Source organism: Oryctolagus cuniculus, chromosome 12 (assembly GCF_051225735.1).
Source record: "Oryctolagus cuniculus isolate XC-2025 breed Fujian yellow rabbit chromosome 12, ASM5122573v1, whole genome shotgun sequence".
Classification (NCBI taxonomy): Eukaryota; Metazoa; Chordata; class Mammalia; order Lagomorpha; family Leporidae; genus Oryctolagus; species Oryctolagus cuniculus.
This window is the reverse complement of record NC_142878.1, coordinates 80596759-80617807: the sequence shown is the minus strand read 5'-3', so window position 1 is coordinate 80617807 and position 21049 is coordinate 80596759. Positions and strand designations below refer to the sequence as shown.

Sequence of the window (21049 nt, the reverse complement as noted above, 5' to 3'; positions counted from 1 at the left end):
TTCTTAAGGGCCACAATTAGTATTCTTTTAAAGAGGTCCTGTTTGACCAGGTGTAACGGCTCTGTATTGACAGGGAGGCTAATTTAAACCAGGACAAAGTCAGGCATGTGCACATGTGCACAGTGCAAATAGGGTCCATGAGAACCACTTTGGGTCTCTTTGTTGGTGGTGGGTTCCCAACTTCCAAAGACGTGGTGGATTCTGTCTCTTAAAGTCTCTATTATTTGGTTAGCAAGGGTACCTCATCCTACCTTAGTAGCATCTTATCTCCAGGTGGATCTGGATAGCATTTCTGTTTTTCACAATGGGGATACGACCAAGATAACCCAGCTCTTAGGAGTGAGCTGTCACACACTCCTCCCAGGACCAGGGGCTGGAAGGAGGTGAAGCTCCCCTCCTGGGACTTGGTCTCAGACTTGGCCCAGCTTTCTCACACAGGTGCTCCCAGTCCCTGGAGGCTGCGCACCATGGCTATCTCCCATTGAGCCCTTCCTCCTCTAGATTCACCCCCAGCCTTCCAGCTCAGGGACAGGAACTTCTGAGGGAGGCTGGCCTGAAACAGGAGCCACAGGAAGCCCAGCAGGGAGAGTCAGGCTGCCGGGCATCAGTTCCCAACCCTTGTTGCCTACTGCACTCACTTACATCATGAAAAAAACAAACACACAAACAAAAATGACCTGTTACCACTCTGCCTCCCACCCCCATCAACCAGGTCCAGGCATTTTTTCTAAAGCTCTCCAGGTGAGTCTAACAGGCAGCCTAGGTGGAACACTAATGAGAAAATCAATTCACTGCACCTACGTGCTGATTAAACATCTAAATTATACGGAGAGGAGGGAGAGCAGCTACTTGTTGCAAAAGAAGTTCAAAGAAAGAACGTCTCCTTTGCAGCTGAAGAGAAACTCCCTTAAGGCAGTTTTTGCTGGAAGAAACATTTCCCAAATCACAAACAGCAATGGGAAATCAGAATACATGATAAAATTAGAGGTTGCTTAATGGTTGAACCGGAAAATAGCAACAGAACTCTTGTTCAATTGCTGTTTACTCAGATGAATAATGGATCATGACCCCTTGGCCAAAGTGTCAATCATCCTTTTGGCGGGCACCTAAGACTCTGGCTCTTCTCTCCATGGCCGGAAAGCTGCTCTGGTTGACAGCAGACTGGGCCTTGGTGAGACAGGTGCACAGGCAGGAATGACCCTGCTAACTGTAGAAATCACACTGCAAGATGTGGGAAGGGGGCTCATTGCTCTGGGCTCAGGACCCTGCCTAGCTTGCCCCTCTTCCCAGCTCTCCTGATGCGGCCCACACCCTGGCAACAGCAGTGGGTAAGATGCATGACAGCAGGAGCATGGTTGCACGCCCCCCCCCCCCCCGAGTAGCCAGCCCAGCACAAGGCAAGTGCTGCTGGATTTCTGATGAATGGATGAATGAATTTTTCCTCAAGTGTGATTTCTTTTCCATCCCTTGATATGTCTCTAAATTTTCTGGTAAACACTCTTAAAAGTCTGTAGGGGTTGGGGGGCTTTGCTTTTTTTGCTTTGGGTAGAGCCAGAACCAGCTACAAGAACTAGTGACGGGAGGGCAAGACCCAGTCCCTCATGTCCACCACAAAAGGAGACTTAATTCAGTGCAAAGGCCTAGCTTAGCAGGGGTATGCAGTTCCACACTCAATGGAAGACACTGCATTGTCTTTCTCCAATGAACTTGATCTCATAAGATATGTACCAATCCTTCATTTCCAAAAAGGACCTACCCGCTTCCCCACGAGCCCTGCTTACACAGCCAAGTCCTTACTGTCTCACACAATGGAAATCAAGTCGTTACTGAGCTAAAGACTTCAAAACCCGGGCCAGTTACTTGATATTCAGATTAGTAGTCATATTATTAAAATGATATTCCACTGAGGAGGGAAGAAATACATTGTTTAACGCTTACTGATTACAAGAACCTCAGGACTAATAATACCGGATGTGTTGAGCTAAAAAGAGAAGTTCATCATTGTAATCAACTATGTTTCTGCAAGCCATTTATGATCAAAATGACACCAACAATGGCTGGGGCCTGGATAGGCACCCCTGGGGCAAGCAAGGCTCTGAAGCAGACAACATCCAGACTTCATGTGGAAAAACAGAACTCGTCCCACATCCGTCACACTTACAGGCTCACTCTGATGCTAGGTACAATTTGCCTCTTAGTGCAGACAGAGGAACTCAAGATAAAAATCCACTTCTAAAGACATGGTTCAAGATTCCACAAGTGACCAATTCAGTAGCCCACACTTCTCACAATTTTGTCCTAGTGATTGCAAGTGATTTAGTTATGCGCTTGCTAACTCACTTGTTATGCAAAGTAATGATAAGGCTGTGAACACAGTGATGGTGCAGCCTGGTAAACAAGGAGCAACACTGAGCAGTCACCAGGCTGCCTTCGCGCAGGCATTCTGATTACAGAACACTGAACTGGGGAGAACACTAGACGACTTGTGCCGCAGCTCCTTACGTCGCAGGAATGTACCCATGACGAAGGGAGAAATGCCTCCCCGGGCCAGCCCATTTTAGCAATATCTCTTCATTTCGAATGAAGAGCTGGAACTTGCCTCTTTGAAAGCGCCACCCAGTGGTTGTGACCTGGCTTTGCATCCCAGTACAAAATACAAATACCTTCTCTCTCCTCCATTGCTTCCTGTGATGAGGAGTCATCTCCCGCCTCTCTCCCTGGCTATGTCTTCCCCAGTTCCCTCACCTACTCTCAGCTGGCCCCACTCCTCATTTTCCATGTCCCTTTTCTACAGATCTAACTAAAAAAAAAAAAAAAAAAAGTACTCATGTCAATGGCTACAAAAATTGACATTTTAAACCAAACTTTTTGCCACTTTTAACATGGTATACTGGAAAAACAATAATTTTTCCTATCTGATTTTGATAGTTTAAGACTAAAAAGACTCTTTTTTTTCCCTCTCTGTTCACGGTTACAACCCAGCCAGTCCCTAGGTGGTACTACCACTGATGGTGCCCGTCCACATCCCAGCCTGTGACTGCGATCCAGTATCTGGGCCGTTCCGGAGCACATCATCAGAACTTAGAGGAGCTTCTGTGGGAACTATGAAATCACAGGAAGGAAAGGCAGGCGTAGGTGGCAATCTCTGTGTGCTTCCCTGTTGTCCTGGATGCATGCATGTATGTCTGTGTATGAAATATATACATATTGCCGCACTCCCTTCAAATTGCAATGTTTGTTATAATCTGGAAGTAGGTGAGAAAATAAGTGTCTCTGACTTCAGTAGTAGTCAAATCCTTGCAGAGAAGAGTTTAGCTGAATTAAAAGCCAATCTGAGGTGCTGCCATCGTGGCACAGCAAGTAAAGCCCCCTCCTGCGATGCTGGCATCCCTGATGGGTGTGGTTTGCGTCCCAATTGCTCCACTTCTGATCCAGCTCCCTGCTAATGATCTTGGAAAGTAGCAGAGGATGGCCCAAGTGTCTGGGCTCCTGCCGCCCATATGGGAGACCCAGATGAAGCTCCTGGTTCCTGGTTGGGGCCTAGCTCAGTGCTGGCCATTGTAGCCATCTGGGAAGTGAACCAGTGCATGGAAGATCTCTCTTTCTCTCCCTATCTCTGTAACTCTGACTTTGAAATAAACAAATAAATCTAAAATAAATAAATAAAAGCCAGTCTACATGCGGTTTTTGTGTAATGGTTCTCTAGTGTTAGATCTGAGAACCACACAGACATCCCCCTGAGGAGAGGTGAGAGAAATGCCATGCCCGCAGGTAGTAAGTCACATGGGGAAAAAAATGGGAGAAAATAAACACCCTGGCCCCAGACCTCACAGGTATGAAAGTCCGAAGCAGAAAAGCTATGCTCTGACAGCCCAGGCTCACCGAGATGCTAACGACAAAGTCACGCTTTTCCGTGGGCAATGCGCTCCTGAGGTCTACCTGCTGCTAAGGCCATGGCAGCATCTCCCTCCCCGGCGCAGGGCTGGCCGTGCTCCTGCCTGGATGGGCGAAGAGCCTGTGAAGGTGGAGTGTGACCTCCTGCCCTGAGCCTCTGCCAGCCTTCCTCCCCTGAGCCTCTGCCATCCTACTTCTCCCCACGATGTGTGGTGAGCTAATGAGGACACACACAATTCAGCCCAGTGTGACCTGGACTTTCCATCTGGGGCAAGACCTATCTAATGTATACTGTTTATTCTACACCCAATAAAAAAAGATGATCCCCTCCTCATCCTCCCAATTCCCTGACCCTAACCCCACCACGCTAATATCCCCAACATTTTATGAATTAATAAAGCAGATATACCTTTAATTCCCTGTCCATCTGTCATGTATATGAATTATTTATTAGAAGATATACTTTTAATTTTAATAATTCATTGGTAAGACAGATAACTTTTAAGAGCAGTGCTTGATATAAAAGGAAAGGTTTTCAGTTTTTCCACTGCTGACTAAATGTGCAATTAAATAGAAATCTTTTCTTTGCAAGTTACAGAATTACACCCAAAGGAATTCTCATAACCCTGTTAGTAGTGTTCTTTTTCTATCAGCTTGTTCTATCTTTAACTGAGCAAGGAAAAGCTACAATAACATGTGATTAGCTTTACCACAGCGTGGAGTTCCTTCTACTGAGCATTACCATAAGAAAGACAGATGACATTCACACAAGATGCAAGAACTCTTTTTGTCTTAGAGAAACATAAACATCCAACTTACCTTCCTTTTTTATGAGCAAGAAGTGTAAGCTATGCCCAGCAGAGCAGACGTATAAGTTGGTTTCATGTTCCATGTCAGAGACATTAAAAGAGAAAGGGTGGTGGAAGAGAGAAGGATAAAGAAGCAGCAGGTGTGGGGGAAAGAATGAGAAAGGAAGGAGCAAAAAGGCAGACAGGGACAGGCATTTGGCTCAGCGGTTAAGACTCCATGTAGGATGCCCACATCCTGTATCAGTATCGGCGTGCCTAGGTCCAAGCCCCAGCCCCACTCTTCATCCTAGCTTCCTGTAATGCACCCTGGGAAATAGCAGGTGATGGCTCAAGCATTTGAGTCCCTGCTACCCACGTGGGAGACCTGGGTTGAGTAGCTAGCTCCCAGTTTAAGCCTAGCCCAAGCCTGGCTATTGCAGGCATTTTGGGAATAAACCTGTAGTAAATATAAGCTTTCTTTCTCTCTCTCTCTCTATGCCTCTTTTTCTTTGCCTTGCAAATAAATTAAATAATTAAAATAATTAAATAAATAAAAATAATTTTTAAATAAAGAGGAACAGACAGAACAGACAGACACACCAGAAATGGAAAAGACCAGAGAAGTAGGTGGGAGACAGAGCGTGCAGGTTTGGGAGCAGTGTACCCATTTCTGTCACACACTTGTGTGTCCCCTGGGGTGTCACTGTTCTTTGATCGTAGGTGAGTGTATTAAATGCACTTCACAGCTCTCTTCCCTGCAACCCTTTGATCCTTTGGAGGGATGCTCATTGGTCCATGGGGCTAAGACAGCAGCGGCCTGGCCAAGCGCTCTCAGAGCCACAGGCCTGAGCTGAGAGCCTGAACTATTCTAGGGCTTCAGTTTGCCCACCCTGGAAGCCGTCCTGGGCCCGCGCCTTGCACGAGGACTCACCTCCTCAACCATCTGCTTGACTTTCTTCTGCTGGCAGTGCACCATGTCATCGAGGTGTCTGATCCGCTCTCGGAGGCTGGCTGACGCCTCCTCCAGCTGCTGATACCTAACACAACCAGCAGGAAAGGCATGTCAGTCCTCAACCCAGGCAGAAAGGTGCAGCTTTGACGAAAAATGGTCACAGACAAGGAAAACCGCACGACACACTCTCATCACTCCACTGGCCTCCTAGGTGGCTAACTACTCATCTGCCACCCACCACAAAGAGAACATTCGAGTCCTTTTCAAGTCACCACTTGCCAGTTTTAATCCTGCAAATGGGGCGGACATTTGGCCTAGTGGCTAAGATGCTCATATCCCATATTAGAGTGTCTGCATTCAAGTCCTGGCTCTGGCTCCTGTTTCCAGCTTCCTGCTAATGTGCATCCTGGGAGGCAGCTGGTGACGGCTCGAGTACCTGGACTCCTGCCGCCCACAGATATGCAGACTCTTAGGGAGGTTAACTAACTTGTCTCAAGCATCCCAACTTCGGCTCCTTTACTAAAAATTAACATATGGCTTTCTTTGCCTTTTAATTTCTAGAAGAGATGGTATACTACCCCCATATTTTCCAACCAGGAATTCATATGCTTATAGCAAAAGGACAAAGCAGTGTTTTACTAAGCAGAGTTTGGAAATAAAACAAAACATATGTAAATGTATATATGTAAATTAATTTCCAGCATAAGTGGTATTAGTCACAGTTGATAAATTTTCTTATCAACAAGATAGAGTTCAAGGTTATGGGGAACATTTACAGACTGCACTTTTGCACTTGCAACAGCCTTGGATATATTCCAGTACACTCACAACAAGCCATGGGCTATAACATGTGGCTGAGAACTCCTGCCCTGGGGAGGGTATCTGGCCTAGTGTAGTGGTTACGATGCCAGGTAGGATGCCTGCGTGCCCCAGTGAAGTCTCTGGATCTGATACCTTGCTCAGGCTCCTGACCCCAGCTTCCTACTACTGCAGACCCTAGAAGGCAGCATTGTTGGCTCAAGTAACATTCCTGCCACCTCGGTGGAAGACCTGGACTAAGTTCCCACCTCTTGGCTTCATCCTGACTGTTGTGGGCATTCAGGAAGTGAACCGATGGGGAACAGCACCCTTTCTCCTTCTCTCCCTCTCTGCTTCTCAAATAATTTTTAAAGAGATTTTATTTATTTGAGAGACAGAGAGAGAGAGATCTTCCATCCACTGATTCACTCCCAAAATGGCCACAATGGATGGGGCTGGACCAGGCCAAAGCCAAGAGCCAGGAACTCCATGTGGGTCACTCATGTGGGTAGCAGAGGTCCAAGCACGGGAGCCGTCTTCTGCCGCTTTCCCAGGTGCATTAGCAGGCGGAAAGATCACAGAAGCAGGTGGGAGAGAAGTAGCTGGATTAGAAGTGGGGCAGCCAGGACTGAAACCGGCACCTATATCAGATGCCAGAGTCACAAGCAGTGGCTTAACCCACTGTGTCCCAGGGGCAGCCCTTCCAATAAGTAATTTTTTAAATGTAGGTGCATTAAAAATATTTTTTAAAATATAATGACATACAATGTCAGTACAATGTCATACTTGTACAAGTTTAAGTCTACAATAAGTGATGACCCCATGAATGACAAAACAAGGGTCAACCAAAACTTAAAGGCAGGAATTCTAGCTGAGCCCTAAGTAATTCAGGAACCAGGGCCAGCGCCGTGGCTCAATAGGCTAATCCTCCGCCTAGCGGCGCCAGCACACCGGGTTCTAGTCCCGGTCGGGGCGCCGGATTCTGTCCTGGTTGCCCCTCTTCCAGGCCAGCTCTCTGCTATGGCCCGGGAGTGCAGTGGAGGATGGCCCAAGTTCTTGGGCCCTGCACCCGCATGGGAGACCAGGAAAAGCACCTGGCTCCTGCCATCGGATCAGTGCAGTGCGCCAGCAGCGGCGGCCATTGGGGGGTGAACCAACGGCAAAAGGAAGACCTCTCTCTCTGTCTCTCTCTCACTGTCCACTCTGCTTGTCAAAAATTAAAAAAAAAAAAAAAAAAAAAAAAAGGAACCAACACAGCCAATTCTTTTAAAGAGTCTTTTGGTTTTTTAAACTCCTATGATGTAGAGTTACCCTGGCACATGTTCTGGATCTTCTTTGTCTCTCACCTAATACATCCAAATTCCTTTTATATATTGATATTTATTTATTTGAGAGGCAGAGTTACAGATAGAGGGAGAGACAGAGTTCTTCCATCTACTGGTTCACTCCCCAAATGGCCACAATGGCTGGAGCTGGGCCGATCCAAAGTCAGGAGCCAGGAGCTTCTTCCAGGTCTCCCATTTGGGTGCAGGGGCCCAAGTACCTGGACCATCTTCCACTGCTTTCCCAGGCACATTAGCAGAGAGCTGGATTGGAAGTGGAGCAGCTGTGACCATATGGGATGCTGGTCCCTCATATTAACGTACTTTGCCATAGCACCAACCCCCAAATTCCTTTTTAAAAGAAAATTTAGGGCCGGCGCCGCAGCTCAGTAGGCTAATCCTCCACGTTGCGGCACTGGCATACTGGGTTCTAGTCCCGGTCGGGGCGCCGGATTCTGTCCCGGTTGCCCCTCTTCCAGGCCAGCTCTCTGCTGTGGCCAGGGAGTGCAGTGGAGGATGGCCCAGGTGCTTGGGCCCTGCACCCCATGGGAGACCAGGAGAAGCACCTGGCTCCTGCCATCGGATCAGCGCGGTGCGCAGGCCGCGGTGGCCATTGGAGGGTGAACCAACGGCAAAGAAAGACCTTTCTCTCTGTCTCTCTCACTGTCCACTCTGCCTGTCAAAAAATAAAGAAAACAAATAAAGAAAGAAAGAAAGAAGAAAATTTAGCATTCTTTCTACATGTCTGTGAGATTTCCCACCCTGTCTCAAGAATTTTAATCAGTATAACAAATGAATTTTATCTTATTCCATTTGCAGATGCTTGGGACACCTGCATCTCATAACAGAGTGCTTGGGTTTCAGCCCCAGCTTCACTGGTCTATCCAGCTTCCTCCTTATGTGCGCCCTCAGAGGCAGCAGGTAATGGTCCAAGTACACGGGTCTCTGACACTCACATGGGAGACCAGATTGAGTTGCTGGCTCCTGGGTTTAGCCTGGCCCAGCCCTGGCTGTTGCAAGCATTTGGGAAGTCAGTCAACAGACAGGAATTCTCTGTCTCTCTGCCTTTCTTTTTTTTTTGACAGGCAGAGTGGACAGTGAGAGAGAGAGACAGAGAGAAAGGTCTTCCTTTGCCGTTGGTTCACCTTCCAATGGCCGTGGCTGGCGCGCTGCAGCCGGCGCACCGTGCTGATCCAATGGCAGGAGCCAGGTACTTCTCCTGGTCTCCCATGGGGTGCAGGGCCCAAGCACCTGGGCCATCCTCCACTGCACTCCCGGGCCACAGCAGAGAGCTGGCCTGGAAGAGGGGCAACTGGGACAGAATCCGGAACCCCGACCGGGACTAGAACCTGGTGTGCCGACGCCACAAGGCGGAGGATTAGCCTAGTGAGCCGCGGCACCAGTTCTGCCTTTCATATAAATTTTTTTAAACAAAAATTTCCATCAGCAGTATATATAATTCAGACACGCAACATTTTCTTTATTACATGTTTAATATAAAAAGGAGTCTGACCTAAGAATGAATGAATCAATAGACATAAATGGAAAGAAAGTTTATAAATATACTTTTATCGGAAACTATTTTTTAAACTATGCTTGCTTTAAAGGTTTCTCTAACATCTTTGATAACTACATCCTTTTAGTTTTATTAAGTTAAAAGAAAATGGCAGATATTCATTAAATATCTAGGCAATTTCCAAATTGTCGCTCCCCCTCTTCATGGAGGAACGACACAGGACCCTGCGCTGTTCTTTCGTCTGCTCGGCCGTCCCCAGGTTTGCTGCTGGTTCTTCCCGGGTTGGCTACCGTCCCTTCCACCTCCGTGGAAGGGCGGTTCCCCCTGGCCACATTCCCCACTTCCGCAGGGGAGCGGCACACCGCCGGCCGGCTCTCTGGGGGGCTGCACAGGTGTTCCTTCAGATAGATGTTCCCCTTAGATGTTCCTGGTGCATGTTGTCTCTCTCCTCCTTTATAGTCCTCTTTCACCAATCCCAACTCTGCTACCCACACACCGAGTACGCTGCTCTCCTCCAATCAGGAGTAGGTCCTACAGTTTATTGGTTGAACTGGAGGCAGCTGTGTAGAAGCTGTTTCTCCCTTCTCAGCGCCATATTGTGGGAGAGCAGATGCATAGAATAAGTCTTAATTCCAGTAACTTAGTCTAGTCCGAGTTGCTCCCCACACAAATAAGATAAAATATTCAAATATTGTGAAACACAAGTTGAAACAGATTTAATTTTTGCTTTCTTAAAATTATGTACACCCTGGGTGTATATATGATTGTATGGTTCTGTTAATAAATACATCAAATTGTTCGTGAGAAAACATTTCTAAAAAGTATAAAATGGTATCTGCCTATAGAATACAGGTAGTTTACAATTGCTAAGGATTAAGACTGCAATTAACATATGTATTTAAAACTACCAAAGGGAACAATTCTATAAGCCAAAGGTAAATGTGTTTTTGCTAAGAGATTATAAGAGAGGCATTAGGATATGGTTTCATTAGATGAAATGTGATATTGTGGCACAGCAGATTAAGCTGCCACCTGCAGCACTGAGGATCCCATATGGGCGCCAGTTCAAGTCCTGGCTGTTCCACTTCTGATCCAGCTCCCTGCTAATGTGCCTGAGAAAGCAGTGGAAGATGGCTCAAGTCCTTGGGCCCCTGCACCCACATGGGAGACCCAGAAGAAGCTCCTGGCTTCAGCCTAGCACAGCCCTGATCATTCTGGACACGGGGAGTGAACCAGTGGATGGAAGATTACTCTTTCTCTGGCTCTCCTCTCTCTGAAACTTTTCCAAATAAATAAATCTTAAAAAAAAAAAAAAAAAGTAATGTTATGTACTACAGAGGTTTTTTTAAAGGATATCCAAAGAGGAAGGAGGAACAAAGAATGTTTTAAGTAAAAATAAATGGATGTAAAACATTGTGGGAAAAGAAGGGTCAAATGCACCCACAAAAACACAGCATGTCTACCAGCTAAGCCCCACCACAAGGGGCAGCCACTTACCTCTCCTTGTCAGAATCAATTACTTCCCCTGACATTTCTGTCTCATGTTCCAAGAGTTGGAGTTGAAGCTGATGCCGCTCCTAAAACAGACCAAAAGTGATGTTTTCCTCAGTGGACCCCAAGCGCAGCAAGCAATTCCAGCACTAGTGTGTCCAGTCTCTGTACTTCCCCACCCAGGTTTACATACCCACTTACCCAGAGTCTGAAGTTCACTGATAGTGCCAAATCAGCTGGCATGTACCAATACAAATTCATATTTGTAAGCTGAAACTTTGTGTTAATTTTTATAGTAGCAATAGGAAACATATAGGTGTCAAGTTGTGCACTTTGTACACTCTTGGTATATGTATGCAGATTTTAAAATTTACCCTAGGGCCAGCACAGTGGCACAGTGGGTTAAGTCACTGCTTGCGACACAGACATCCTATATCAGAGGACCAGTCTGAGATTTGGCTGATCTGCTTCAGATCCAGCTTCCTACTGATCCGCCTGGGAAGGCAGTGGACTGTCAGCCATGTGGGAGACCTGGAAAGCTCCTGGCTGTGGCCTAGCCTGGCCGTGGCTGTTGCAAGGGTAGTGAACCAATGGATAAAAGATCTTTCTCTCTCTCTCTATTTCCTAATGGTTCCCGCACCTCCCAGTAGTAACACCCTGAAGAGCAAGCATCTAACACAAGGGCCTCTGAGAGACACCCACATTAATATCCAAACCACAGCATCCCTAAAATAAGAGTGGTGAATCTTTCACAAGTGAGCACCCACTTGCCCCAGAAAAGAGCTGCTGTAAAGTTGGACAAGACCTAACTTACAGTACACTTTTAATTTTTCTTTAAGCTGAAGTACAAAAAATGCTAAGTGTATACCACACAATAATCTCTTCCATTTGTATACACCAGGATAACCACCCCTTGGATTAAGACACAGAACATTATCTGCTCCTTTGCAGATTACTACTGATCAGAAAAGGGGCTATTTCAAATACAATGCTCAATATGAGAGCCTTAGTATGTACTAGGGGAGTCATTCAAAGGCACACAGTTTGTCCTTGCACAAAAGCCAAATCAGATGAGAGCAGGATACAAAGACCGTCTCACTTCCTGCCTACAGACAGGATGTTCCACAGCGCGTGCTGTGTGACAGAGACTTGGCCAGATTCCTGCTCTCAGAGATTTATCCCTGCAGGGAAGAGAGCATAAATTGGTCTATCTAATCTTAGCTAGATAAAGGAAGCATTTCTCTAGCCTAATGGGAAAGGAAGATTTAGAGAAAGGACAATAAATTTTCAATCATTAAAGAAAAAAGCAGCCTGCTTTGTGGAACGTTTTCTATTACTCAAAAGCTGGCAGGGAAGCCCGGTCCTCCACCTCCTCAGCTCCTCCAGCCCCACTCGTGTTGCATAAGGGCTGCCCACAGGAATCAGTGCAGAGAAACTAGACACTTAGGAAATTCCATGGGTACAAAGATCAACTATAAAACGGGCTCAGCTCAGAAAAGCTGACTCTGGAGCAAACCTGTTACAAAATACAAATCTGAACCACAGATCATTGAGCTCTTACTGTGAACCAGGTACCATGCTGGATTGGCATGGATTCTTCTCCTTGGCTTTTCATGAAAGCCTTCAGAAAAGAACTAGCGTTATCAGCATTTTACCAAGAAGAAACTGGGTTTGGAAAAGTGGAATAAATGCCCACAACTAGAAGGAGAAGCAACATTCAAACTGTAGGTCGGCCTGACTCTGAACTCTATGTTCTGAACCACTACCCTATCTGCCTCAAAGATGGTGTCACTGCCCAAACCACCTCCACCATGCTGCCGGCTCACCCTGGTTCTTGAGCCTCAGTTAGATGCGTCACCCACAGTTAGCCAGCATCTCTCACTGCTGCAAGATGGGAATGTGGGAGAAAGTTCACCCCAGTCCCAGAAGGCACCTGTGTTTCCCCTATCGTCACTGTCACAGCCTCCAATCAATGATGTTACCTATAAATGTGCCAATCTGCTTCCCCATAAAAGATGGGATTCTGTTTTCCCATGGGGTAGAGGTTAAGACTATAACTGACTATATCGTTTGCTCAAAGCCCTCTCACATAAAGATATTAGCTAAACAGCGACACTCCCCCTCAGGCAGCCATGGAACCCCAGGATACTGAACCCAACACAGCTCCCACTCCAGTTACACCTGGGCTTCCCAGGGCACTGCAGACAAGGTTATGCTGAAGACACTGAAGGGTAAGGAGACCTCTTCTCAGAATCACCTGGAAGCCTGGATAGTGACCTTGTACAGGCTGTCATTTCCCCTGCCTCCATCACCACAGTGGAGGTTCTCAGGATCCAGGATGCTAATGATGTCACAGTCACAGCAGGTCACCGCTATGTGCAGGCTCAAAGGCAGCCAGAGAACTCTTCTCTGGATACTTGCCACAGCCTTGGCCCTAAACTCCCAGGTCCTCTCCCAGGCGCCAGCTGTCACTAAGGGTCATCATCCTTTCTCTTTCTTCCATTCCTCCTTTCCTCTTGCCTCTCTCCCACCCCTTCTTCCCTCTTCTCCACTCCTGGTTTCCTGCCTCTACTCTTTCTCTAAACTGGCTTCAATGTCTCAGGTGAGCTCCTGGCCTCCATGAGTCTCCCTGCCCACGTGTCAGCCTCCTGCCACACGCACAGAGAAATGTGGCCTTCCCCACTCCCCCAGGTGCCAGGCTCCAGACACAACAGGGCTGGGGTATTGATGGGACATCCAAATAGGGCCTGATTACCCAACAGGTAGGCTCAGCTCAGGCAAAGCAGGGTTGCTAACATGTTAATTTTTGTGAAGAATTTCATATGTAATATTTTCGGAAACCATCAAAATAGTTACCATGGGGAAAAATGAGAATTCTGTTGGACTTCCTTACACTTTATTATATAGATCTGGCTCTGTTTTTAATTGCAAACTGGAGGGGAGGGGATGAGAGAGATGTTGAGGGCTTTTTTGATCTTCAGATAGGCCTGCCAGGAAACCTGCGCTAACTCAGGGCAGTGTGGGCAAGTGTGTAACAGGCCCAAGGCTGTGTCCGTTACCTTTTCCATGCGCTCAATCAGCCTGTCCAGCTCCCCGATCCTCTGGTCTTTCTCCTCTAGGCTGATCTCTGCTGCTTGCATCTTTTTATTTGCTTCTTCAATAGCTTTCAGGAAACTATTGGTTTCTTCCTGCAAAAGAAACACCTTCTTCTCAGGACCGGCACGGAGCACCTAGATCCTTCCTTCATCAGGCTCCCAACAGCGCTGACCTTCCTCAGTCATGAGTTTTCTCTAAAGCACGACCCCGCAAACCTAAAAGTGCCTCACGGATCATAAGCCCAACCTCCACGATTCTGGTTCTCATCTAAGAATGCAGACACATCGTGTGGCTTTTTTTAAGGCATCTGGTTAAATTTTCTCCATTTTCCTCCTGGAGTCTTTTTTTTTTTTTTTTAATTTTTTGACAGGCAGAGTGGACAGTGAGAGAGAGAGACAGAGAGAAAGGTCTTCCTTTGCCGTTGGTTCACCCTCCAATGGCTGCCGCGGCCGGCGCACTGCGGCCGGCGCACCGCACTGGTCCGATGGCAGGAGCCAGGAGCCAGGTGCTTTTCCTGGTCTCCCATGGGGTGCAGGGCCCAAGCACCTGGGCCATCCTCCACTGCACTCCCTGGCCACAGCAGAGAGCTGACCTGGAAGAGGGGCAACCGGGACAGAATCCAGCGCCCCAACCGGGACTAGAACCCGGTGTGCCGGTGCCGCAAGGCGGAGGATTAGCCTAGTGAGCCGCGGCGCCGGCCCCCCCTGGAGTCTTTATGTCTAAAAATTGTCCAGAAGAAAAGAGCTGGTGAACACTGAAGAGATGCTCAGAGGATCACTGTATTTGTCAACAGTGCAAAGGGAAGCAGAGTTTGATCTGGAATTGAATGCACAATTCCCAGATCTTTCTCCCTACTACCATGCACCAACTCGCACCAAAGAAGAAAACCCCATCTCTGGCACATTTAAGAAGCCTAAAGACACAGGTAACTTCAAGGAATGCATGTTCTTCTAGGGAACTGAAGATCTGAGCAATACAGGCTAACTAGTGACAAGTGTAACAGAATCCCACGGCCAAGGGCGAAGAGACAGAGTGGGCTTTGCAAGGACAAAGTTGCTTCCAGATGCATGAAAGAAAGAAATTTCATGCCTGGAGAAGATAGCGCTCTCAAGGTTTTCGGGGATCAAGGACAGAGAAAGAGGGGCAAATGGAGTAAGGAAGGGCACAGTTGCAGGCAAGCTTGGATGGTGGCAAATGCCCAGATTAGCTAGAGGAAGACGTGCATTTACAGCAGGGAGGGTGATGAGCGAAAGCAGGAAGGTAGGCTGGAAGGGAAGTGAATAGCAAATGAATCCATTCCTGGATCCCTCAGCCATGTCTGAGCCCACTCAGTGGCTTCTAAGAAGAAACCCGACCACTTGAGCTTCGTCGACAATGCCGTGCATCCCCTCACTGGCAGCTGCGGCATACGCACCAGGAGGGCCTCTCTCTCAGCGCTGTGCTTCTGCTGCTCTGCCTGCAGCTTCTCTTCATACTGGCTGTACAGCTTCTTGGTCATCTCTCGCAAGACCTCAGCATTGGCTTCTTGGGATGATTCCACCTGCAAAGAGACCCATCTCAGAACTACAGCTTTTGCAGGCTACAGGGCAATCAGCAATTTTCCCATCGCCCAGGGTTCTGTCGTGGAGAGAAGCCGCAGGCAGGAATGGGGCAGGGAGAGGAGGAGGAAGGAGGAGGGGTGAGTGGAGGCACAGAAGAAGAAAACCGCACTTTACACTGACATTGCTGGCGTCTGACAGTGGGGCTCACGTGAGTCCATTTCCAACAGGTGGACACTCACTTCTCTAAGCAATTCCATGAGCTGCTTTGGCCAAGCCAGACTCTAGGCTGAGATGTCAGCTGGGCTAAAATAAGAAATCTGGACTCATCCTTTCCACACTGTTGTGCTTTCCCAAATGTTCTGTTTGGAAACAGTCCAACCCATCTAGGCAAACACTAAGCAGGTGCCTCCCATGCCCTGATCAGGTCCAGCTTAGGAGAGACGAGCAAGCAGGACCACGGATAGTGAGGGCTGATGCTTTCTTTCTGCCTCACTTGTACTCTTCCTGCCACTGATTTTATCCTACTGAAGGTCTGCTCTGTCCCTTCCTTCCAGGTTATTGTTTGTCTCACAGCGTTGCGGCAAATGGTTGCATCACCACTCGACAAGGGCGGGAATCTTCAACCTCAGGAGGTGATGTGATACTTATGTCAGAAATGCGACAAGTTTCTCTTGATGCCCTTTAACTCTCCCTTCTCATCACTGGGCAAGTGTTGGCATCTAGAAGCCACAAAATGGAAAATATCAAGCAGAGGTTATCATTAGCTGAGAGAGGATGGGTGCACCACACATATCACTCCCAGTGCACACACAGACTGTGAGATAGGACTCTCTCCCTGGAGGCCTGCTCACTCTGCACCAGGTCATGTGAAAATATTCTGAGTCTCTATAACTTTATTTTTATATCTAGGGAGGTGAGGAGTGATAAAATAAGAGGAACACGGCCGGCGCTGTGGCTCACTAGGCTAATCCTCTGCCTAGCGGCACCGGCACACCAGGTTCTAGTCCCGGTCAGGGCGCCGGATTCTGTCCCGGTTGCCCCTCTTCCAGGCCAGCTCTTTGCTGTGGCCAGGGAGTGCAGTGGAGGATGGCCCAGGTGCTTGGGCCCTGCACCCCATGGGAGACCAGGAGAAGCACCTGGCTCCTGCCTTTGGATCAGCGCGGTGCGCCGGCTGTAGTGCACCGGCTGCGGCAGCCATTGGAGGGTGAACCAACGGCAAAGGAAGACCTTTCTCTCTGTCTCTCTCTCTCTCACTGTTCACTCTGCCTGTAAAAAAAAAAAAAAAAAAAGAGGAATAATAGGGGAAAACCTTTAGCTCTTCTGGTCAGATTGAAAACAAACATCAGTCTCTTTAAGAGACAACTATAGGCTAAACTTAGAGCCTGGACTCAGGGAAGCAGCCAGGCTGCCAGGCTGCTTACTGATGCCCCAAAGTCTGATAAGAACCATTGCACCCACTAGCAATGTACAAGATAGACACAAATAGCAGACTCTCAGTAAGTATTTATGGAATGGACAACTGGATAAAGCTTCTAAGCTGAAAAAAATATTTAAATCTACAATCTCAGACTTATAACCATAAACCTTTGTTTCTCCCAAAGTATTTTTTTTTTTTTAATTTGAGAGGCAGACACACAGAATGAGTTTCCTTCTGCTGGTCTACTCTACTAAATGTCTGCAACAGCCAGGGCTGGGCCAAAGTTAAAGACAGGAATGCAGTCCAGGTCTCCCACATGGGTGACAGGTACCCAGCTACTTCAGCCACCACTGTTGCCTCTCGGGATCTGCATTAGCAGGAAGCTGGAACTGGGAGCTGGAGCTGGGACGCACACACAGGTTCTCCAGTGTGAGACGTGGACATCTGAATCACCAGGCTAAAAGAGGAGCTGACCTATCCTGTGGCTGTCTGGTTCCTTCCCCCACTCCCAGGGTGTTTGTGTGAAGGGCTTGCAGACGGTGAAGGCTGAACCCTTATGGGGTAGCAACAGAGTGTGTGCAGCACGGCAACCCTTCCTCTCCATCTAGCCTGTCTGAAACCCATAGTGAGAAGGACCACAGCTCCCAGCTTGTTTCCCTACTTAAATCACCACCTTTCCTTCCCTGTCATATTCTGGTCTGAGCAATAAATTATGCTATAAATTATAAATTATAACATAGGCCTGCAATGAACAATTTTAAAACTACAGACTTAGGTTAAAAAAAAAGAATACACTTGGGAAATAATGTTTTGAAAGTCGTCCATGAGCCATTCATGGGTCCCCTGTCCCTGGGCAGGAAATCTGTCCACATTTCAAATGTGGGGACAGCACTAACACCTCCAGGGCGCTAGGGGGCCCAGCACAGGAATCTGCACAGCCTGCTGGGCAAGAGAGATGTTCCCTAGAGTCCTCAGCCACCACTGCTTTTGTTCCTGGGGAGACCAGAGTCCAAGTGCCACTGAACTGTGTGTCCCTTACCTCTGTTTTGTTAAGTCAGACAGGAAGATCTCTGGAGCTCAAAGAAAAATCTCAACAGCACAGGGCTATATCCCCAAAACTTCTGAAGGCCCACACCTGTGGGCAGCCCGATTGCCTGCTAAGCAGCCTTTGAGGCCACCGGGAGCCTAGGGAGTAGTGCCCAGCGAAGATGTTTATGGACAGCTGGGACACAGGTACCTCCTCTTGCCTTCAAGACAAAGCCCTGTGGGGTGTGAAAATCTAATGAAGAGGAGAATGGAGAGAAGGAAATGAAAGAGTAGAGGATGGGAAGAGAGAGGCAAAGGGAAGAGAAGAAGGTTTGCAGGGAATCTCGACTCCACCTCCTTACCTTCATTTTTAGCAGCTGATTTTCCACTTGCGCCGCCTCTAACTGCCTCTGCTTCTCCCGTAGCTTCTCCACAGATGCGTCATACGTCTGCTGCAAATTTCGAATCTGATCCTTAATGTTGCTATTTTCCAAAGTAACATCCACGAGGGTTTTCTGTTTGGAGGCAAATAAAAACCAAACGAGATCTAGTGGCGCACAAAAGCAAGGCCTCTGGAGTCAAGCACTGGGACATCTTTGTCTTATGCCTCTGCAGGAGATGTGAGGACCCAGGGCCTCCCATGGTCAAGAGGTCTGCCACCCTATACTCTGATGGGCCAGGGAGCCTCCCCATTGTGTCCCAAAGCCGCTGCCAATACCACTTAGGGTGGACAGAAATGGAGAGAAATGTACTTTTTCCAAGGAAAATTGTTACTAACACATTGTTTCATGTGGAAAAATAGCATAGTACAATTCTATTTTGAAAAGTATGGCTACACACTGGTTCAAATACATATTTATGTACAGAGACAGGAAAGACTAAGGAGAAAATGCAAATAACAGCTTTCACTGTTGGATAGGTTTATGGATAATTATTTTTTCTTTTTTCTGTATTTTTCATATTCCCACAATGAAATATGAGTTTTATAGGATGGAGATAGCTCCCTTTTTTATGAAAAGAGCTGTCACGTCTGTACTTCCAGATCGCCTGTCAGGATAGTGACAACCAGGCTGAGGCTATGCCAATGCCTGCAAATGTCTCAGCTTCCCCCCGTAGGCAGAGAGGATAGTGACAAAAAAAGCACCATGGGATAGCATTTGATACAGGTCTAACATCTATCAAAAGCATGATAACTATTGCTCCAGGCCACCCACTGAAGCAGGAATATTTAAACAAATTGTGTTGCTATTTACGGCTTCAGTTTCTATCTGGCTAACTTTGCTCAGAGAGAAATGGCTTCGAGAACTCCTGCCGTCAGACACTGGGTTGTGGTACCCTCCACGCATCCTCAGGTTAATCAACAACCTCAGATCAGAAGATCCGCAAACTCTGGTGGTGACATTTCTCACACCTTTGTCCTCTTTGTTGAATGATCCATCTGAAGCCTCCCCAGCTCTGCAGCTTCCCCTTGGGACAGTAACAAACCTCTTCTTCCTGAATCTTTTTGAATCAGGAAAGAGAACTTCTAATGGAAGTTATCAGGAATTACAGGAAATGCTGAAGCCATTTGGAAACATGGAATCACAGAACATCTGAACGTCAAGAGGGCTTTAGCAATCCCCTGGCCTTACCACTCCCCTCGCTGAGCCCCACCGCCTTTACAGGAACTAAATCCCACAACTACACAAAAACCTACAATCTGCACCAAGAGGCCAGGAGGCTTCTGATCCTGGCTCTTCCACTAGTTCTACGCCTTGTGCATGTCATGTCTCTCTGTTGGTCTCAATTTGTTCATCCATAAAACAAAGAGACTGGAGATCATCTCAACAGTTCTAGCTCCTACGTTCTATGAAATCTAACCTAGGCCCTGGTCTCACCCTTGATAATAATGACAGCAGGCAGAATGAGCAAGAGGAAGAGGCTGGGATCTTTCACAAATAAGAAGCCAACTACCACCACCTTCCTGACTATGAAACGGAAACTTCTCTCTCCATCTCTCTCTCTCTCTCTCTCTCTCTCTCTCTCTTTTTGTAACAATGGTTTAATCTTTTAGTTTTATATGGCTCCTTTGCTGCCCATGAGTAAGATTCTGAACATTAACTAGAAACCAACCAGGGTTCCTGTGTTGGGGCTGACCTTACTCTAACAGTAGATCTCTCAAATAAATGCCCAAAATATCAATCAGATGGCAAAAAAAAAAAAAAAAAAAAGGCAAGAATTCCCCAGAAAATACTTGCAAGTATTTGTTGTTGTTGTTGTCGTCCTAAGAAGAAACACCAGAAACACAGTACAGAGACCAACCAAGTCTGAACCCAGGTCAGGTAGCGCCCTTCTGGGCTGGCTGGGAGAGAGAAGATACTGAAGGGAAGGAGAGGGAGCCCTGGCAAGTCCCCTTGCTGGCAGGAGGAAGGGAAAACAAAGGCTACTGAATTTGCCAGACCCAAAGTGGGGCTTGGCCTGAGGCCAGGGGAAAACTGGCACACACAAAAGACAGCCAGGAAACAGTGGGGCTCAGAGGCGCCCCCTGAAATGGGCATCCCAGCAAACCCAAACACGGGCCCCACCCAGGCCCACTGTTGGACAGTAGCTGAGCTTTGTTGTTGCTACCAATGCTGTATCTGCTGCTGTCAGAGAACGCGAGCTTCTAGGGGATATGGAGAATCCCAACGTGAAAATGTGTTTGTTTATCCCGTAAATTATTTATATAGGACCAGAAAGAATTTGAAATTGTTTGTGGAACTTTTAAGAGGAGTGTTAAAACAGCAAATGAAGTTGGAGGAGAGGCAAAAACTATTGTTTCTATATTTAGACACAAAAGCCAAGGGAAACATTTCCAGGGAACATAATGCTTTGTTTTGAACATTTTCAAGTTTATTTGCATGTGCAGTAGGAAAGGACAAGAATGGAAAGCATGTGAAAGGTTAGTTCCAAGAATCAAATTCATCACGAGAACATTCTCTCGCACTGGTCTGACGACACACATTTTCACAAAAGGAGGATCGCGGGTCCTTCTGCTTTGCTCTCTGCTACTACCAGACATTCTTTGGAACACATCAGATTCTTTCTCATGCAAACTCCTTTCTACTTTAAGAAAGCACACGCTGCAAGCCTTTGGGACATGCTTGCTATGAATGAGTGCAGACTGCCTTGGGTTAAGTCTGTCTTGTGTGTGTGTGTGTGTGTGTGTGTGTGTTGGGGGCTTTCCTGT

At 47.3% G+C, this 21049-nt stretch overlaps 1 protein-coding gene across 4 annotated transcripts in view; it reads right to left on the bottom strand.

The window, feature by feature from the left end:
- Positions 1–21049, bottom strand: part of MYZAP (myocardial zonula adherens protein) — a 100978-nt gene that overhangs the window by 42002 nt on the left and 37927 nt on the right. For all 4 annotated transcript variants that reach the window (XM_008268955.4, XM_002717707.6, XM_008268956.5 and 1 more), the window contains 5 exons: positions 18204–18356; positions 15272–15397; positions 13821–13949; positions 10768–10847; positions 5614–5719 (listed from right to left, as the gene is read on the bottom strand). In XM_008268955.4, the coding sequence (XP_008267177.1) occupies positions 5614–5719; positions 10768–10847; positions 13821–13949; positions 15272–15397; positions 18204–18356 (594 nt within the window). The remainder of the gene's footprint in view (positions 1–5613; positions 5720–10767; positions 10848–13820; positions 13950–15271; positions 15398–18203; positions 18357–21049) is intronic.